General features: G+C 39.3%; 1 protein-coding gene across 5 annotated transcripts in view; it reads left to right on the forward strand.

Annotated features, from left to right (window-relative positions):
* The window catches only part of dgkg (diacylglycerol kinase, gamma), a 527,377-nt gene that overhangs the window by 287,440 nt on the left and 224,746 nt on the right, over positions 1-15,191 (forward strand). For all 5 annotated transcript variants that reach the window (XM_072578849.1, XM_072578848.1, XM_072578852.1 and 2 more), the window contains one exon: positions 14,938-15,036. In XM_072578849.1, the coding sequence (XP_072434950.1) occupies positions 14,938-15,036 (99 nt within the window). The remainder of the gene's footprint in view (positions 1-14,937; positions 15,037-15,191) is intronic.

The following is a 15,191-nucleotide window of genomic DNA, read 5'->3' on the forward strand; positions in this document are numbered from 1 at the left end:
CATTTGTTCAGTTAAAACTATATGTTAAAAGACGTGGGCAAAATGAAAGAAACAGACCTTAACCATTGATTTACATCATATTAAAAACACTTCATTTAGTTTTGATTGCATGCTGTTCATGGATGGTAAAATTGTCGCACTTAAGTGTACAACTCTTCCTGATGTTGCTGAAATTAAGTTTGTATAAATGCTGCCACACCTGCCTTCAGTTTGCATTTCCCCACATGCATCCATTCTGGTGCTTCCACTGCAGTTCCCTCTAAAAGTAAAATAAAACTCCTCTGCATGGTGTTGCAAGATGAAGTGATGTCCTGTGCTGGCACTATGTTATAAGATGGATCCTCAGCATTATTTATCAGGTTATATGAGTTAGCTGGACACTTGTTGACCATAAAGGAGATGTTCTGCAGGTATTCTACTTGTAGTTGAGCTCTGCTTTGTCCAGTGCAACAGAGCAAGACGACTTGGTAGTCTGGCAAGAAGAGGCTCTAGTCCTAAGCAGCCTGTAGTTTATTGAATGATAACAATTAGGTATAAGTTAGGTGGTGTGATAAACATTGTGACAAAAAAAAAATGAGATCTAGATCTCTTTGGAGATCCAGGGCTGCTCTCCCAATCAGGTCCTTATGTCATCATCATACTGGGTAGAGTTCAATGCATTCCTCGTCTTTCACAACCAAACATTGTGGAAAAGGATAGACCAGATCGAAAAATGAAAGTTTTAATTTGAATAAGGCCAGTCTAGATGGTATTAAACAGGAACTTTCAAAAGTTGATTGGGAGAGGCTATTCCCAGATAAAGTGATAGTTGGAAAGTGGGAGACCTTCAAAAATGAGATACTAAGAGTTCAGAGACAGATATTCCAGTTAGTGCGAGGGGCAAGGCTAGTGTGTATGCTGGATGACTAGAGGAATCTGGTCAAGAAATAGAAGGAGGCGTATGTCAGGTTTGGATAACTGGGATCAAATGAATTTCTTGGAGTATAAGGTCAGGAGGAGCATACTTAAGAGTGAAATCAGGAATGTAAAAAAGGGCCACAAGGTAGCTTTGGAAAATAGGATTAAAGAGAATTCAAAGAGATCCTAAAATACATTAAGGGCAAAAGAGTAATAAGTGAGAGAATAGGACCCCTTAAAGATCAACAAGGCTGTCTATGTCTAGAACCACTGGAGATGGGTGAAATACTAAACAAGTACTTTGTGTCAGTATTTACTGTTGAGAAGGATGCGGAAGAACTTGACAAAATAAATTGTGATAACTTGAAAAATGTGATTGCTGGGCACCTTGTTGAGATATTTGTATCATCAGTAGTTACTGATAAGGGCAGGTGCCAGAAGACTGAAAGTTGACTAATGCAATGCCATTATTCAAGAAAGATGGTAAGCAACAGCCAGGGAACTATAGACTAATGAGCCAGAGTAGTGGTTAATTTGTTGGAGGTTTCTGAGGGACAGGATTTATATGCCCATTTGGAAAAGTAAGGACTGATAAGGAATGGTCAACGTGGCTTTGCCCATGGGAAATCGTATCTCACTAACTTGATTGAGTTTTTTGAAGAAACAACCAAGAAGATTAATGAAGGTAGAGCAGTAGACATTGTCTATATGGAATTCAGCAAGGCATTCAATAAGATTCCGCATGGTAGACTGGTTAGCAAGGTTAGATCACGTGAAATACAGGGAGAACTAGCCAGTTGAATACAAAATTGGGTTGAAGGTAGGAGACAAAGGATTGCTTTTCAGACTAGAGGCCTGTGACCAATTGTTGTGATGCAAGGGTCAGTGCTGAGTCCACTGCATTTGTCATTTATATAAATGATTTGGATGTGAATACAGGAGGAATGGTTGGTAAGTTTGTGGACACAAACAACTGGTCACATAATGGACAGTTGATAAAATGTTTCCTAAGATTACAAAGAGATCTTAATCACATGGGTCAATGAGATAAAAATGGCAGATGGAGTTCCATCTGGATAAATGCAAGGTATTGCATTTGGTACAACAAAAAGGGGTAAGACTTACACAGTTAATTGTAGAGCCTTAGGTGTTGTGGAGCAGAGGGACCAAGAAGTTCAGGTACATAATTCTTTGATGTTTGCATCACATATGAACAAGGTGGTAAAAAGATGCTTAGCACGCTTGATTTCATGGAGTCATAGAGATGTATGGCATGGAAACAGACCCTTCGGTCAAACCCATCCATGCCAACCAGATATCCCAACCCAATGTAATCCCACCTGCCAGCACCTGGCCCATACCCCTCCAAACCCTTCCTATTCATATACCCATCCAAATGCCTTTTATATGTTGCAATTGTACCAGCCTCCAACACTTCCTCTGGCAGCTCATTCCATACACGTACCACCCTATGTGTGAAAAAGTTACCCCTTAGGTCTCTTTCTCACTCTAAACCTATGCCCTCTAGTTCTGGACCCCCCAACCCCAGGGAAAAGACTTTGGCTATTTACCCTATCCATGCCCCTCATAATTTTGTAAACCTCTATAAGGTCACCCCTCAGCCTCCGACGCTCCAGGGAAAACAGCCCCAGCCTGTTCAGCCTCTCCTTATAGCTCAAATCCTCCAACCATGGCAACATCATTGTAAATCTTTTCTGAACCCTTTCAAGTTTCACAACATCTTTCCGATAGGAAGGAGACCAGAATTGCACACAATATTCCAACAGTGGACTAACCAATGTCCTGTACAGCTGCAACATGCCCTCCCAACTCCCGTACTCAATACTCTGACCAATAAAGGAAAGCATACTAAACGCCTTCTTCACTATCCTATCTACCTGCGACTCCACTTTCAAGGAGCTATGAAATTGCACCCCAAGGTCTCTTTGTTCAGCAACACTCCCTAGGACCTTACCATTAAGTGTATAAGTCCTGCTAAGATTTGCTTTCCCAAAATGCAGCACCTCACATTTATCTGAATTAAACTCCATTTGCCACTTCTCAGCCCATTGGCCCATCTAATCAAGATCCTGTTGTAACCTGAGGTAACCTTCTTCACTGTCCTATTTGCCAGCATTTGGCCCATATACCTCTAAATCCTTCCTATTCATATATCCATCCAGATGATTTTTAAATGTCACAATTGTACCGGCCTCTAGCAACATATTCCATATACGCACCACCCTTTGTGTGAAACATTTGCCCCTTAGATACCTTTTAAACCTTACCCCATCACCTTAAACCCATGCCCTTTAGTTTATTGACTTCCCTATTCCACGGAAAAGACCCTGTCTATTTATCCTATCCATGCCCCTCATGAATTTATAAAACTCTACAAGGTCATCCCTCAACCTCCAACACTCCAGGGAAAATAGCCCCAGCGTATTCACCCACTCCCTATATCTCAAACCTTCCAACCCTGACAACATCCTTGCAAATCTTTTCTGAACCCTTTCAAGTTTCACAACATCCTTCCTATAGCAGGGAGACCTTCAATTGCACAAGACATTGAGTATAGGTGTTGCGAAGTTGTAAAGGACATTGGTGAGCCTATTCTGGAGTATTGTGTCCAGTTTTGGTCACTCAGTTATAGGAAGGATATTGTTAAGCTGGAGAGAGTACAGAATAGATTCACCAGGAGTTGCTGAGAAGGTTTAAGTTATAAAGAAAGGCTGGATAGGCTGGGACGTTTTTCACTGGAGCATTAGAGTTTGAGAGGTGACCTTCTAGAAGTTTGCAAAATCATGAGATATATAGATGGGGTTAATGGTGGGTGTGTTTTCCGTAGGATGGAGGATTTCAAGACTAAGGGGTACAGTTTTAAGATGAGAGGCGAGAGATTTAAAAAGACATGAGGGATAAATGTTTTATTCAGAGGGTAACTCGTGTGTGGAATGCACTTCCTGAGGAAATGGTGGCTGTGGGCACAATTACAGTGTTTAAATAACATTGGGATAAGTACACGAATAGGAAAGGTTTGGAGGGATGTGGGCCAAGAGCAGGAAGGTAGGACTAGTTTAGTTTGGGATTATTCTCGGCGTGGACTGAAGGGTCTGTTTCTGTGCGGTATGACTATGACAACAAAATTGGCAGTGTAGTGTACAGTGAAGAAGGTTACCTCAGAGTACAACAGTACCTCAATCAGATAGGCCAATAGGCCAAGGAGTGGCAATGGAGTTTTGTTTAGATAAATGTGAGGTTTTGCATTTTGGTAAAGCAAAGCCAGGCATGACTTGTACTGTTAATGATAGGGCCCTGGAGAGTGGTGTCAAACAAAGAGACCTTAGGTTCATAGTTCCTTGAAAATGGAGTTGCAGGTAGACAAAGTGGTGAAAAAGACATTTGGTGTGCTTGCCTTCACTCGTCAGTGCATTGAGAATAGGAGTTGGGATATTATGTTGCAACTGTATAGGACATTGGAGAGGCCACTTTTAGAATGCTACATTCAATCCTGTTCTGCCTCCTATAGGAAAGATGTTATTAAACTTGAAAGGGTTCAGAAGAGACTTACAAGGATGTTGCCAGGACAGTAGGATTTAAGCTACAGGGAGAGGCTGAATAGGCTGGGGCTATTTCCCTGGAGCATCAGGCTGACGTTACTGAGGTTTATAAAATCATGAGGGTCATGGATAGGGTGAATAATCAAGGTCTTTTCCCTGAAGTGGCAAGTCCAAATCCAGAGGGCTTAGCTTTTAAGTTGAGATACGAGAGAGTCCAAAGATGTGCAAGCCAGGTGAATTGGCCATGCTAAATTGCCCATAGTGTTAGGTGCATTAGTCAGAGGGAAATGGGCCTGGGTGGGTTACTCTTCAGAGGATTGGTGTAGACTTGTTGGGCCGAAGGGCCTGTTTCCACACTAGGGAATCCTTTATCCTATTCTTTAGTCTTTATCCTATTACTTGTTACGAAAAGTTTAATGTACTCTCCTGAGGCCTCCCCACTTACCTTTTTCCACAATTTTCGATGCAACTGAATCCACTCCGCCATCCCCACCCATCTTGCACTACTGTCTCTTGTACACTCTTCTGCGAGGGTATAATTCCCACTAAACCAGGTAGTTGGTTTACTACTTTACCTGAAGCACTTATTAATATCCTGAATTTGTTTCATAGAGGAATTCACCAAAGCATCGTCTTAGAGTCCTTTAAATCTGATGAATTCCCTTCATGGAGGGCTGCTACTTTTAAAAGAAATTTTATTTTTTTTTTTTGCATTATCATGGGTTTTTCGACCAGGTAATTTCTTCTTGACTATGTCCTGTATCTGTGAATGTTGGTCATCCCATCTCAATATTGCAGCCCTATGCAATACAAATTGAATCCAAGTAAACATGTTGATTCTCAACATGTGGATACATTAATGTTGAAGCATGTAAACACTTTACATCACCTTGTAGATTAGGTCGAACATCTTCATTCCCCCTCAGTTGTAAATCCTTCATGTTCACACCCTCAGTCATGTTACTTGAGGATTGCCATTGACTTAGTTCTATAACTGGCACCAATGATTTTACCTTGGAAGATGAAGAATTGAAATATAACTCTTGAATTTCTGTCTGTGCATCATCTGACATGAAATTATCTGTTATTACAATTTTTCACCAGGCCATGTTGGTGCCTGGAAAGTTTTTTTTTATTTAAACATTGATTGATGGCCTCAAGTGGATTGTAGTGCTCATTCTTTTCAACTGCACCTTCTCAAAAGTTGCTTGTTTCTCATATCTGAGTTTTCTTTCTTGATAGAAATGGAAAACATTTCTGCCAACACTCTGTAGGCATAGATTTCCATCTTGTTGACCATCTGAGACATATCTTTAATGCTAACATAACAATCTCAATGGGTTCTGTTTTTTGGGTTCTACCATGAATTTAGGAACCCCAATAAAATCTTTGACTGAGTTGCTCCTTGATTGTTCAACAATTGTTTGTTCCCAGACTAGATATTTTCTGACTGGCTTGTCTTTGGACAGATTTGGTTTGTTTTGAGCTGTTCACTGTCTGTTATGAGTTTTACTCCTTCTGCTACTTTACAAATATTGAAGTCAAGATATGTGTGGGCATGCTCAAGAATATGAATAATTTTTACATTTCCTCCTATCTTGTGCCCTTTGTGTTGCAGTGTTGCCTTGCAGCATACCTGTTATCTTGAGTCGTTCCACCTGAAACATGCACTTTCATCTCTGCAAGCTGCAACTTTTGTTCCTTCACAGGTGGTAAATGATCTGATAAGGCAGATACACTTGCCCCTGTAAGTGTCAGTTTAAAATTAGTGAAATGTCCATTGATAGAACAGGGTTCTGCCAAGCTCGAGGCAGTTGGATCATCCATTTCCCTTAGAGATGCATTTGATAATTTTCTAATGCGAGTAGCTCTACTACTTTATCACCTTTGTGAGAGTAGCCATTTGACTTAATGCTGCTCTGTAAGTGTGCCCTATTTTTACACATGTTTTGGAAGTGACCTATATCACTGATACTGACTGGACTACTTTCTTGTCACGTGTTTCTTTTGAACTGAATGGAATCTGTCACACTTGTGCATTCATCCTGCTTTCTGTTTCCAGGACAATTGAAATAGTATTCATCAAAGACATCATCTTTGGACTGAAATAAATCTGGCAAGGCGGCATCACTGATTTCAGACAATTCCATCTCTTAGGAATTCTCTTCTCAGTCTCAGTTCTCCCAGTGACCTGTCGAAATCATTCATTAAATTATCACGATTCCCCAGATGCTGAATTCTTCTGAAAAATCTTGCTCTTGCAAGAAACTTATTTTTTCTCAGATTAAAATTATTATTAAAGCCTGACTAACTTCTTGAGAATTATCTGTGCCACCTTTTATGTTTTGGCAATTGTAATGTCAGCCGTATCGACTTGACTCAGTGTCTGCTCACTCTGTATGGTGGCAACATTATGCACACTATTTAAGTAGCCTTTTGTAACTTCTAACCTCAGCCTGTTCTGTACTTTCAATTTAAAGATATCCCTTTGCCATAATGAATTTTGAACTTTGCTCATGGACTGTTTGCTTCCTTGCTAAACCTCTAATTGGGATTGCTTCTAAAGGTCCTTGTTTCCCAACTGAACCTGTAACCACACGATGTGTGATTGGCTTCTCGCTCACAATTACCACTGCACTTTGCTTTCCAGGTCTAACCTAAAGGCTCTACTATTAAATGTTACTTCTCCTTTGCTGATCTTTTCACCAGGTTTGGTCGCATGCTGTTTGATTGTTCAGATTCTGCAGCTACCAACTTTCCATATAAATAGTTCTTAAAGACGTAGCATTTTAAAATCTGTAAATGCCAATTGATGCATCCACTGGAACTCACTGCTCTGGAGTTCTCACCATGTTACCTTTATGGTATTAAGCAATGATGTCCATCACTGTTACCATGTTATCTGTGTTGTGTTGGTTCAAGTAGCAAATTTGAAAAGTGCAGATGGGGAGGTTTGAGCAGTTACTGTATTGTATTCTGTGTATGATAGAGTCTGATGTCAGTGTGGATTGGTTGTGGATGAAGTAAACGGTTAAGGTGGTCGATAGGGCGTAGGTCACACAGTCGGCTTTGTCCTGGATGGTGTTAAGCACTTTGAATGTTGCTGAAGTCACACTCATTCAGGCCACTGAACTCTCTTTAATCATAGTGCTGCTTTGAGCCTTGGACAATGATGGGCTGGTTTTGGGAACAGCGTTGAGAGTGTACTGACAACACTTGGTGGTGGTGACAGCAATTAAAGATTAGCAGTGGATATTGGCCTGAGCAACAATGCTTGCATCCTGAAAAGCATAACTTGCCGCAGAATTCCCCACCTTTGAACCTGTTCTTGTAGGCACAGTATTTGTATGGCTAGACCAGTTCAGTTTTTGGTTAATGATGATTCATACAATGTTTACGGTGGGTGATTCAGCAAAGATGATACAGACGGTTCCGTTATAATACGTGTTTCTTCAACACAAATTGGCTTTAATGCTATTGAAGAATTTCGCCCATTACTTGTAGAACGTGCAATTTTCTTACCTGTATTGTCACGCGATTCCAGCCCATTAGTTAAAATGATGCAACCATTGTGCGATTTCCTTATAATACCATTCCATTCTTGTGCGAACCTATCAAGTTATATCAAAGCCGACTGTATTGAAAAGGACACACTTTATCAGAATTTTTCATCTTGCCCTCATCAGGATATCACAAGAATACTAATATAAAGGGGAGCAACATTTATTGCTGTTTGAGAAGAGAGTGTTGATTAGTTGGCAAGTGCACTCTATTTGGTCGAGGTGTTGCCGTAGAGAAGACACCACTTAAATGATTGCCAAATCATTGCCAAAAATGGCAATTAGTTTCTTCAGTAGACTACAGTATGACACCTGGGATATTTCTGCATCCTGTGCCTTCACTCATTTCTTGTGAAGGGAATCAAGTATCTGAAGAGTATCATTTCTGATCCTGAGAACTTGGGGAAGACGCTGAGAGGGAACTTTCACTCAGCATTTCTCATTAACAATGATTGCACACTCTTCGGTCTTGCCTTTTTTCACTGATAAAACTGGGCTCCCCCATTGTTAAAGCTCAGGATGTTTCTGGAGCTACCACCTCTCCATCAGTTGTTTGATTGTCTAGCTCCATTCACGATGAGACATAACTGCATGGATTTCATCTAATCTGTGGGCTGTGTTCCATTGAAAACTATTTCATGCTGCAGCTGCGATGCATTATCTATAGGAGTGACACCTTTTGATAACAAGACATTATATCTAACACACAATTGAACAACATTGCATGAGTTTGTGCTGGTGTGATGCCAGGTACGTAGGCTATGCATCACTGCGACTAGCTGATTACAACTGCTTTCAATTGTTCTTATTAGGCAGAGTACAGATTATACCTAACCAGCCCAACCTTGCAAAATGTCTAGTATTAAATGTTGTTCAATGAATGACAGCACTTGCTGAATAACACGGAGTATACTAATAGCTACTCCAGACACCATTTAAAATATCAGTTGAGTTTGTCTGTGGCTCATGCACTCCTATGTAAGGACCTATTGTCAGTAGCTAAAAAGAATTTGGTCAAACTTTGCACCGTTTTTGAATTATTCAGGAGCTTGAAGAGCCTATAGTTCACCATTCCTTTCCTGATAACAATGTCATGGCTAATGAGAGTTTATTTGGCAACCATCAACTCTCCTTCCTCTTGTAATATAACCTGTGATCATTTGAAATTGGCATTGTTGTATTTTATCCTGATGAGTACAAGATGAGAAGCTTTGACAATGTGTCTGTCTTTCAGAAATATCCAAATTCTATTCTGACAAGAAACTTCAGGATGTTTATTTTGTGGTGACTTTTATTGTTGCGCTTTGGTCAAATGAGTGCTATGGCCGAAGGTAACTGGTGTTGCAGTTTCTGACATTGCACACTCGTAATAAATGCCTCATATATGTTGACAAGGGCTCAGGCTCCTGCATCATTTATCTAATTCCCCTTACCTGTCTGAGTCAGTCATATGATCCAGTCCTTATCTAACTTAACATGAGGGGTGGCTGACTCTTGGGTTAAATGTCCTGGTAACTCTCACTTTCCATGATGCTTTGAAATGCCTCAAAATCTCTCAAGCTGAAATTCCTTGAGTTTCAGACACTGCGGCAGACGTGGGTGCTGGAATGACGCTGCTGTCCACAAGCCTCCCACATGCTGCAGATGTGGAACACTTCCTGTGCTGCCACAATCCATCTAATCTTGTTTTATATATTTAATAAATATCTGAAACCAATAAATTAAAGTTTAAAAAAAATCCCCTTGCTTCTCTGCGCAAAATTTCCACACTCTTGCAAATTCTCAGTTGCCCATCTGCTAAACATTTCTCATGTTTTAAGTTCTAAATGTTGACCCTAGCTTAGTTTGGTTCAGCTAACATCTCGTCAGAGAGTCTCACTTTCATTAAATTCTTAGCTTCCAAAGCCTGTTTATGATCAACTCCGTTAACATTGTACCCTTTGTCTCACAAATATCCACATTAGCCCTCCTCATCACACTGAGAGACGTCAGTACTCAAAACAATACACTGTTATTCGGCACCCAATGCTAATTTAACTCCATCTCAGATGAATATAATACTGCTAGAGGAGAGTCAAATACCTGCCACAGCGTTCTGCCAAATTTGAGGTGGATTTATGCTGTGGATTTTTGGTCCGTAATAACTGAGTGGAGGCCACACAATGTCTGCTCATAATGACCTTCAAAAAGAGAAGGCATCTGCTATTTTGTTGTCATTTCTCAGGATGCAACTTTTTTAAATCCACAGTCCTCAAAAATGGCTTCCAGCATGCTTAGAAAATAAGATCTATCATTTCTCCAATTCATCATATTTTGACTAATAATACACAGGTTTAATGTTCCTCTAATTTTTAAAGCATTGTTCCTCCTTGGTGAGGAAGCAATATCAAAGAACTGAATCTCACTTATGTATCTACGTGTAAGTGAACGTTGTCAAAAGTCATGGGGCATGTTATCCAATTTGCAGCCTTTCAAGAGATTGTTGCTTAGCATGAGGGAATTTACAAAGAAGAAGAAGAGGGACTATATAAAGCTGGGCAGTGAAACGAAAATAAAAGTCTCTAGTTATTCATGCTGCAGCTGTACAGAACTCTGGTGTGGCCTCACTTGGAGTATTGCGTGCAGTTCTGGTTACTACATTATAGGAAGGATGTGGAAGCTTTGGAAAGAGTTCCGACGAGATTTACTAGGATGTCGCCTGGTATGGAGGGAAAATCTTACGCGGAAAGGTTGAGGGGCTTGAGGCTGTTTTCATTAGAGAGAAGGAGGTTGAGAGGTAACTTAATTGAGACATACAAGATAATCAGAGAGTTAGACAGGAGAACCTTTTTCCTCTGATGGCGATGGCTAGCACGAGGTGACATAGCTTCAAATTGAGGGATGATAGATATTGGACACATGTCAGAGGTAGTTTCTTTACTCAAAGAATGGTAGGGGATGGGAACACACGGCCTGCAATGGTTGTAGACTCATCAACTTTACAGGCATTTAAATGGTCATTTGGATAGGCATATGGATGAGAATGGAATAGTGTAGATTAGATGGGCTTCAGACTGGTTTCACAGCAAGGCGCAACATCGAGAGCCGAAGGGCCTGTGTTACGCTGTAATGTTCTATGTTCTACGTTCTAGCTGTAGAAGGATGCTTCAGAAATGTTGACTTGGTGTTTTCATCATTTGAGTGGGAGAGGGTTAAATATTAGCAGAAGGAGATCTAAGAGCTGACTTGTAATTCAATTGAAGTTAAATAGATTCAGTTGTTTGTGCCAAGGGTGGTTCATGGAAACTGCAATCACCAGAGCATTAATTATGTAGGATCCTGAGTTTGTTTTCTGTACTTGCGATCTTCAATGTATCTCTTTGAAGTGTGATCCTATAGAAAAACCCTTGTCATATCACAAGGGTGTTCACTCTTTCTGAAACATTGCTCGATATTATTTTTTAAAAAGTTAAATTGACAGCTTGTAATAAATAATGTTTTCTGAATAAAATGTGTTTTGTGACAATAGACATATGTGACTAATTTAAATAAATCCTTTGTTGTGTCATTGCTCTGCATATGGTAAAATTTTAATCCAAGCTGACTCTGAATTCAATTTTAATCAATTCTTCCAGTTTGTTTTAAATCTTTAAATTTTAAATAAGACAGATGCAGCATAGATGCTATTATTGTAAAAGAATTATCAATACTTAGATAAAATTCAACTTAGAGAAAGCAACAATGTACAAAGAAATCTGTCCTATCTATATATATATATATATATATATATATATGTATATAAAATATATTCTGCATAATTTAAAATTACTCTCAGACAACAACATGATTTCAGTATTACGTTCTTCCCACAATCATTGTTGGCATCTATAGATCCTTCGCCACACTGTTGGTATATAATCTTAATGGTGAGTTTCAGGCTACATGGAAACGTACTGTAAACATTCAAAGCAGATTGAAGTGCACTTCTGAGGTGATTCCTTTGTTCAGTCAACAGACATCTTGTTATTGAATCAATCTGAATATTTGGACCTTACATGGAATCATGTAGAACATTCTAACTCCAATTTTCCAAAGCTTTACATAGAACATTAGTCTTCCCTGTGCACCAGAAAATGAGATGCGTATAGAAATTGGAGGAACTCAACCTTCTCATGAGTGGTTTGCAACTAATACACATGGCCTCATTTCTGCATTAAAATTGTGTTCCAGGTGATCCCATTGAGTTTTTCAACTTTTGGTGAAGCAAAAATTCTTTAAATTTACTTGCTCTTGCAGGTGTCAGAAACAATGTATAAATTTAAGTTTAATTTACCTGATACATTTTTATGTTAAGGAAGGGGGAAATAGGCTCACATTTAGACTTGTTTTTATGAACTTGGCACCCAGAAATTTGAAGGCCTATGTTTATGCATTTTTAATGAGATTTTACAGCCCTCGATGTGAAGAGATAGGTTTAGTTGTTGAGTGGGGGGGGTTTCTGTGTGCGCGGATAGACAGAGTGAGGAGCATCAAGATGTACAGTCCAGGAGGCTTGAGAAACGGAGATAATGTGGACCATTTGAGGAGGTTGGAATGTTGTGCTCACTTTGATGGTTTGATGCAAATAATTTGCTCTGCAACCTTGACAGTACCAGACCGTAAACAAAGGGAATTGCAATGATTCTACAGATTTGAATTGGCCTTTGAAAAATTTACATTCATTACAGATAATTAAAAGGGCTACAATGAATTGATTCCTTGTGAAAAGAAGTGCAACCTTTTTGCCATCGGCCACTAATTTTCAGACTGTTTAGTCATTAGCCACTCTCATCCCTGCAATTAGTTTGGGGAAATTGATGGATCTGCAGATATCCAGTCAAGATATTATTGTTTCTCTTCAATAAAAACCTCATATATCTCATCAGAGTGTTGGACATGCATTAATAGTGTCAGGTGATGATCAGAATTTTCAAATGCAAATTAGCTGCAAGTCGCACAGACAATTCCTTCACACTGTAATCCAAGAGTTCAAAAGTGAGCTAAATTGTGCAAGTGTGATTGATGCAGAGTATAAATGTCCAGTATAGGAGGATAGTAAGAATTATAAATCTTGCAGTTGTCATGAATCTTGAGGTCTGGGACAAAGGCAAAAAATGTTTGTATCTTGCATTTTATTGATCTAACTGCATGTTTCCTACAATAATATGTAGTAAGGACAAAACATTATTTTAGCTAATATTGACATGAGTTAAAACAGACACTGACTTTGCTTTGGAAAGATTTTTGGATGGTTGAGGCATATTTGTAGATGTGTTCGGAGATATGTTTAATACCATGAATCTCATTACAGGTTGTTCTGCTATAACGCAAGTTTTTTTTTAATGCAAATTTGCTATAACACAATTGACAAATTGGGGACATTGTTTCTAAAACTTGAGCTTTTCAAGCATGTGTTGGCTGTAACGTGACTACATCAATACTTTAAGTGCTGTTTCTAAAGCATGATTTTTCTATCATGCAGGGTTGCACAAAAACGCAGCCATCATGTTATAGAAGAACTACCTGTGTCTTGTATATGGCAGCTAAAGTCCATTCAATAGTGATCTTTCCAGAAGTAATCATGCTATGTTAGCTAATTGACTGCCGTGTGAATTGATAACTGCATGGACAATTCATGCAAACAATTTTCTTTCAGTGAATGGAGAATGTAGTCCTTTCCAACTATTTCTGTGAGCAAAATCCCAAATTAACCTGCATTTTTTTTTGGTGATAATCCTCCTACTGGAAAAGGACTACAAAAGCTTCAATTTTGTTATGTTTAATTCTTTAAATGGAAGGAGACTTTTTTAATTAAGACTGAGTTATAAAACAAAGTGTGTAAAGCGCTGAGACAAAGTACTAGATCATCTGAGTTTGAGTTTAATTCAACAGGTTTGGCATACTGTAAAAAAGGAAGGTGGGGAATGGAAAGGCACTGGTAAGCCAGTATGTTGTGACGAGACAATGCAATTCCATCATAGTAATCAAATCTCAGATTTTGAACATCTGATAGAAGTACCAGGAGCCTTATATGTCAAATGTTCACAGTATTTTTTACAAGGATCCTGAGGAATAGAATGATGTAAATTGAGTGCTCAGTAATTGAGGGAGGCATGGTGGCTCAGTGGTTAGCACTGTTGCCTCAGCGCCAAAGAGCCAGGTTCGATTCCAGCCTCGGGCAACTGTCTGTGTGAAGTTTGCACATTCTCCTCATGACTGCGTGGATTTCCACCGGATCTCCAGTTTCCTCCCGCAGTCCAAATATGTGCAGGTTGGCTGGATTAACTATGCTAAAAATTGCCCCACGGTGTCCAGCAATGTACAAGTTAGGTGGGTTGGCCACGGTTTTAAAAAAAGCCTTCAAGGTTATGAGGATATGGTGGGTCTCAATGGAATGCTCTTTGAATGGTTGTGCAGACTTGATGGTCCAATTGGCCAGTTTCTGTGCCATAGAATTTCTATGTTTCTAATGGTAATGGATGTGATCATGGCAGATTTATTACCCACAGCCGGTACATGAGTGAATGAGTGAATTCCAGATGGGAGCATTCATTAGGGAGGTGCAAGAATTGTAGGAAGTGCAGCAACAATCATTACCAGATTAAATATTCAGAATGATGACCCAGGGATGTCCAGAGACAGGATGAGCTCCTTATGCACCAAGTGCTTCATGTAATTTTATTCCTTGAATTTGGCTTTATGAATATAATACTATTGATAAAATATTGAAGAAAGCTACTTATTGTTTTATGCATATCTATAAATGAGCCAAGAATTTTGATTTTTGACTTAGTTGAATTATGTTAGAATCAGTGTTGCTATATAACCCCCATTGTTGACCCTTGAGTTTATCATTAGCTTCTACCTTGAGTTACTTAAAGCTTATTGTTTTTCCTCTACAGCTTCACAACAAATGTGTCTCACATATCAAGCCTGAATGTGACGGTGGCCAACTAAAAGACCACATTTTGCTTCCCTCCTACATATGCCCTGTAGTTCTGGTAAGACATTGACCATTTAGATTTCCTTGTAGAACACCTGAGCATTTTAAGTGTCATTTTGCTCTACTTTTCTCCTTCTCCTTTAGAATTAAGCTTCTTATATTCTTGCGGATAATTAACATTGACTCGGTTGAAATATTCAACCAGCAGTGGTC

The sequence above is a fragment of the Chiloscyllium punctatum genome, chromosome 10, assembly GCF_047496795.1.
Source record: "Chiloscyllium punctatum isolate Juve2018m chromosome 10, sChiPun1.3, whole genome shotgun sequence".
NCBI classification, from domain to species: Eukaryota; Metazoa; Chordata; class Chondrichthyes; order Orectolobiformes; family Hemiscylliidae; genus Chiloscyllium; species Chiloscyllium punctatum.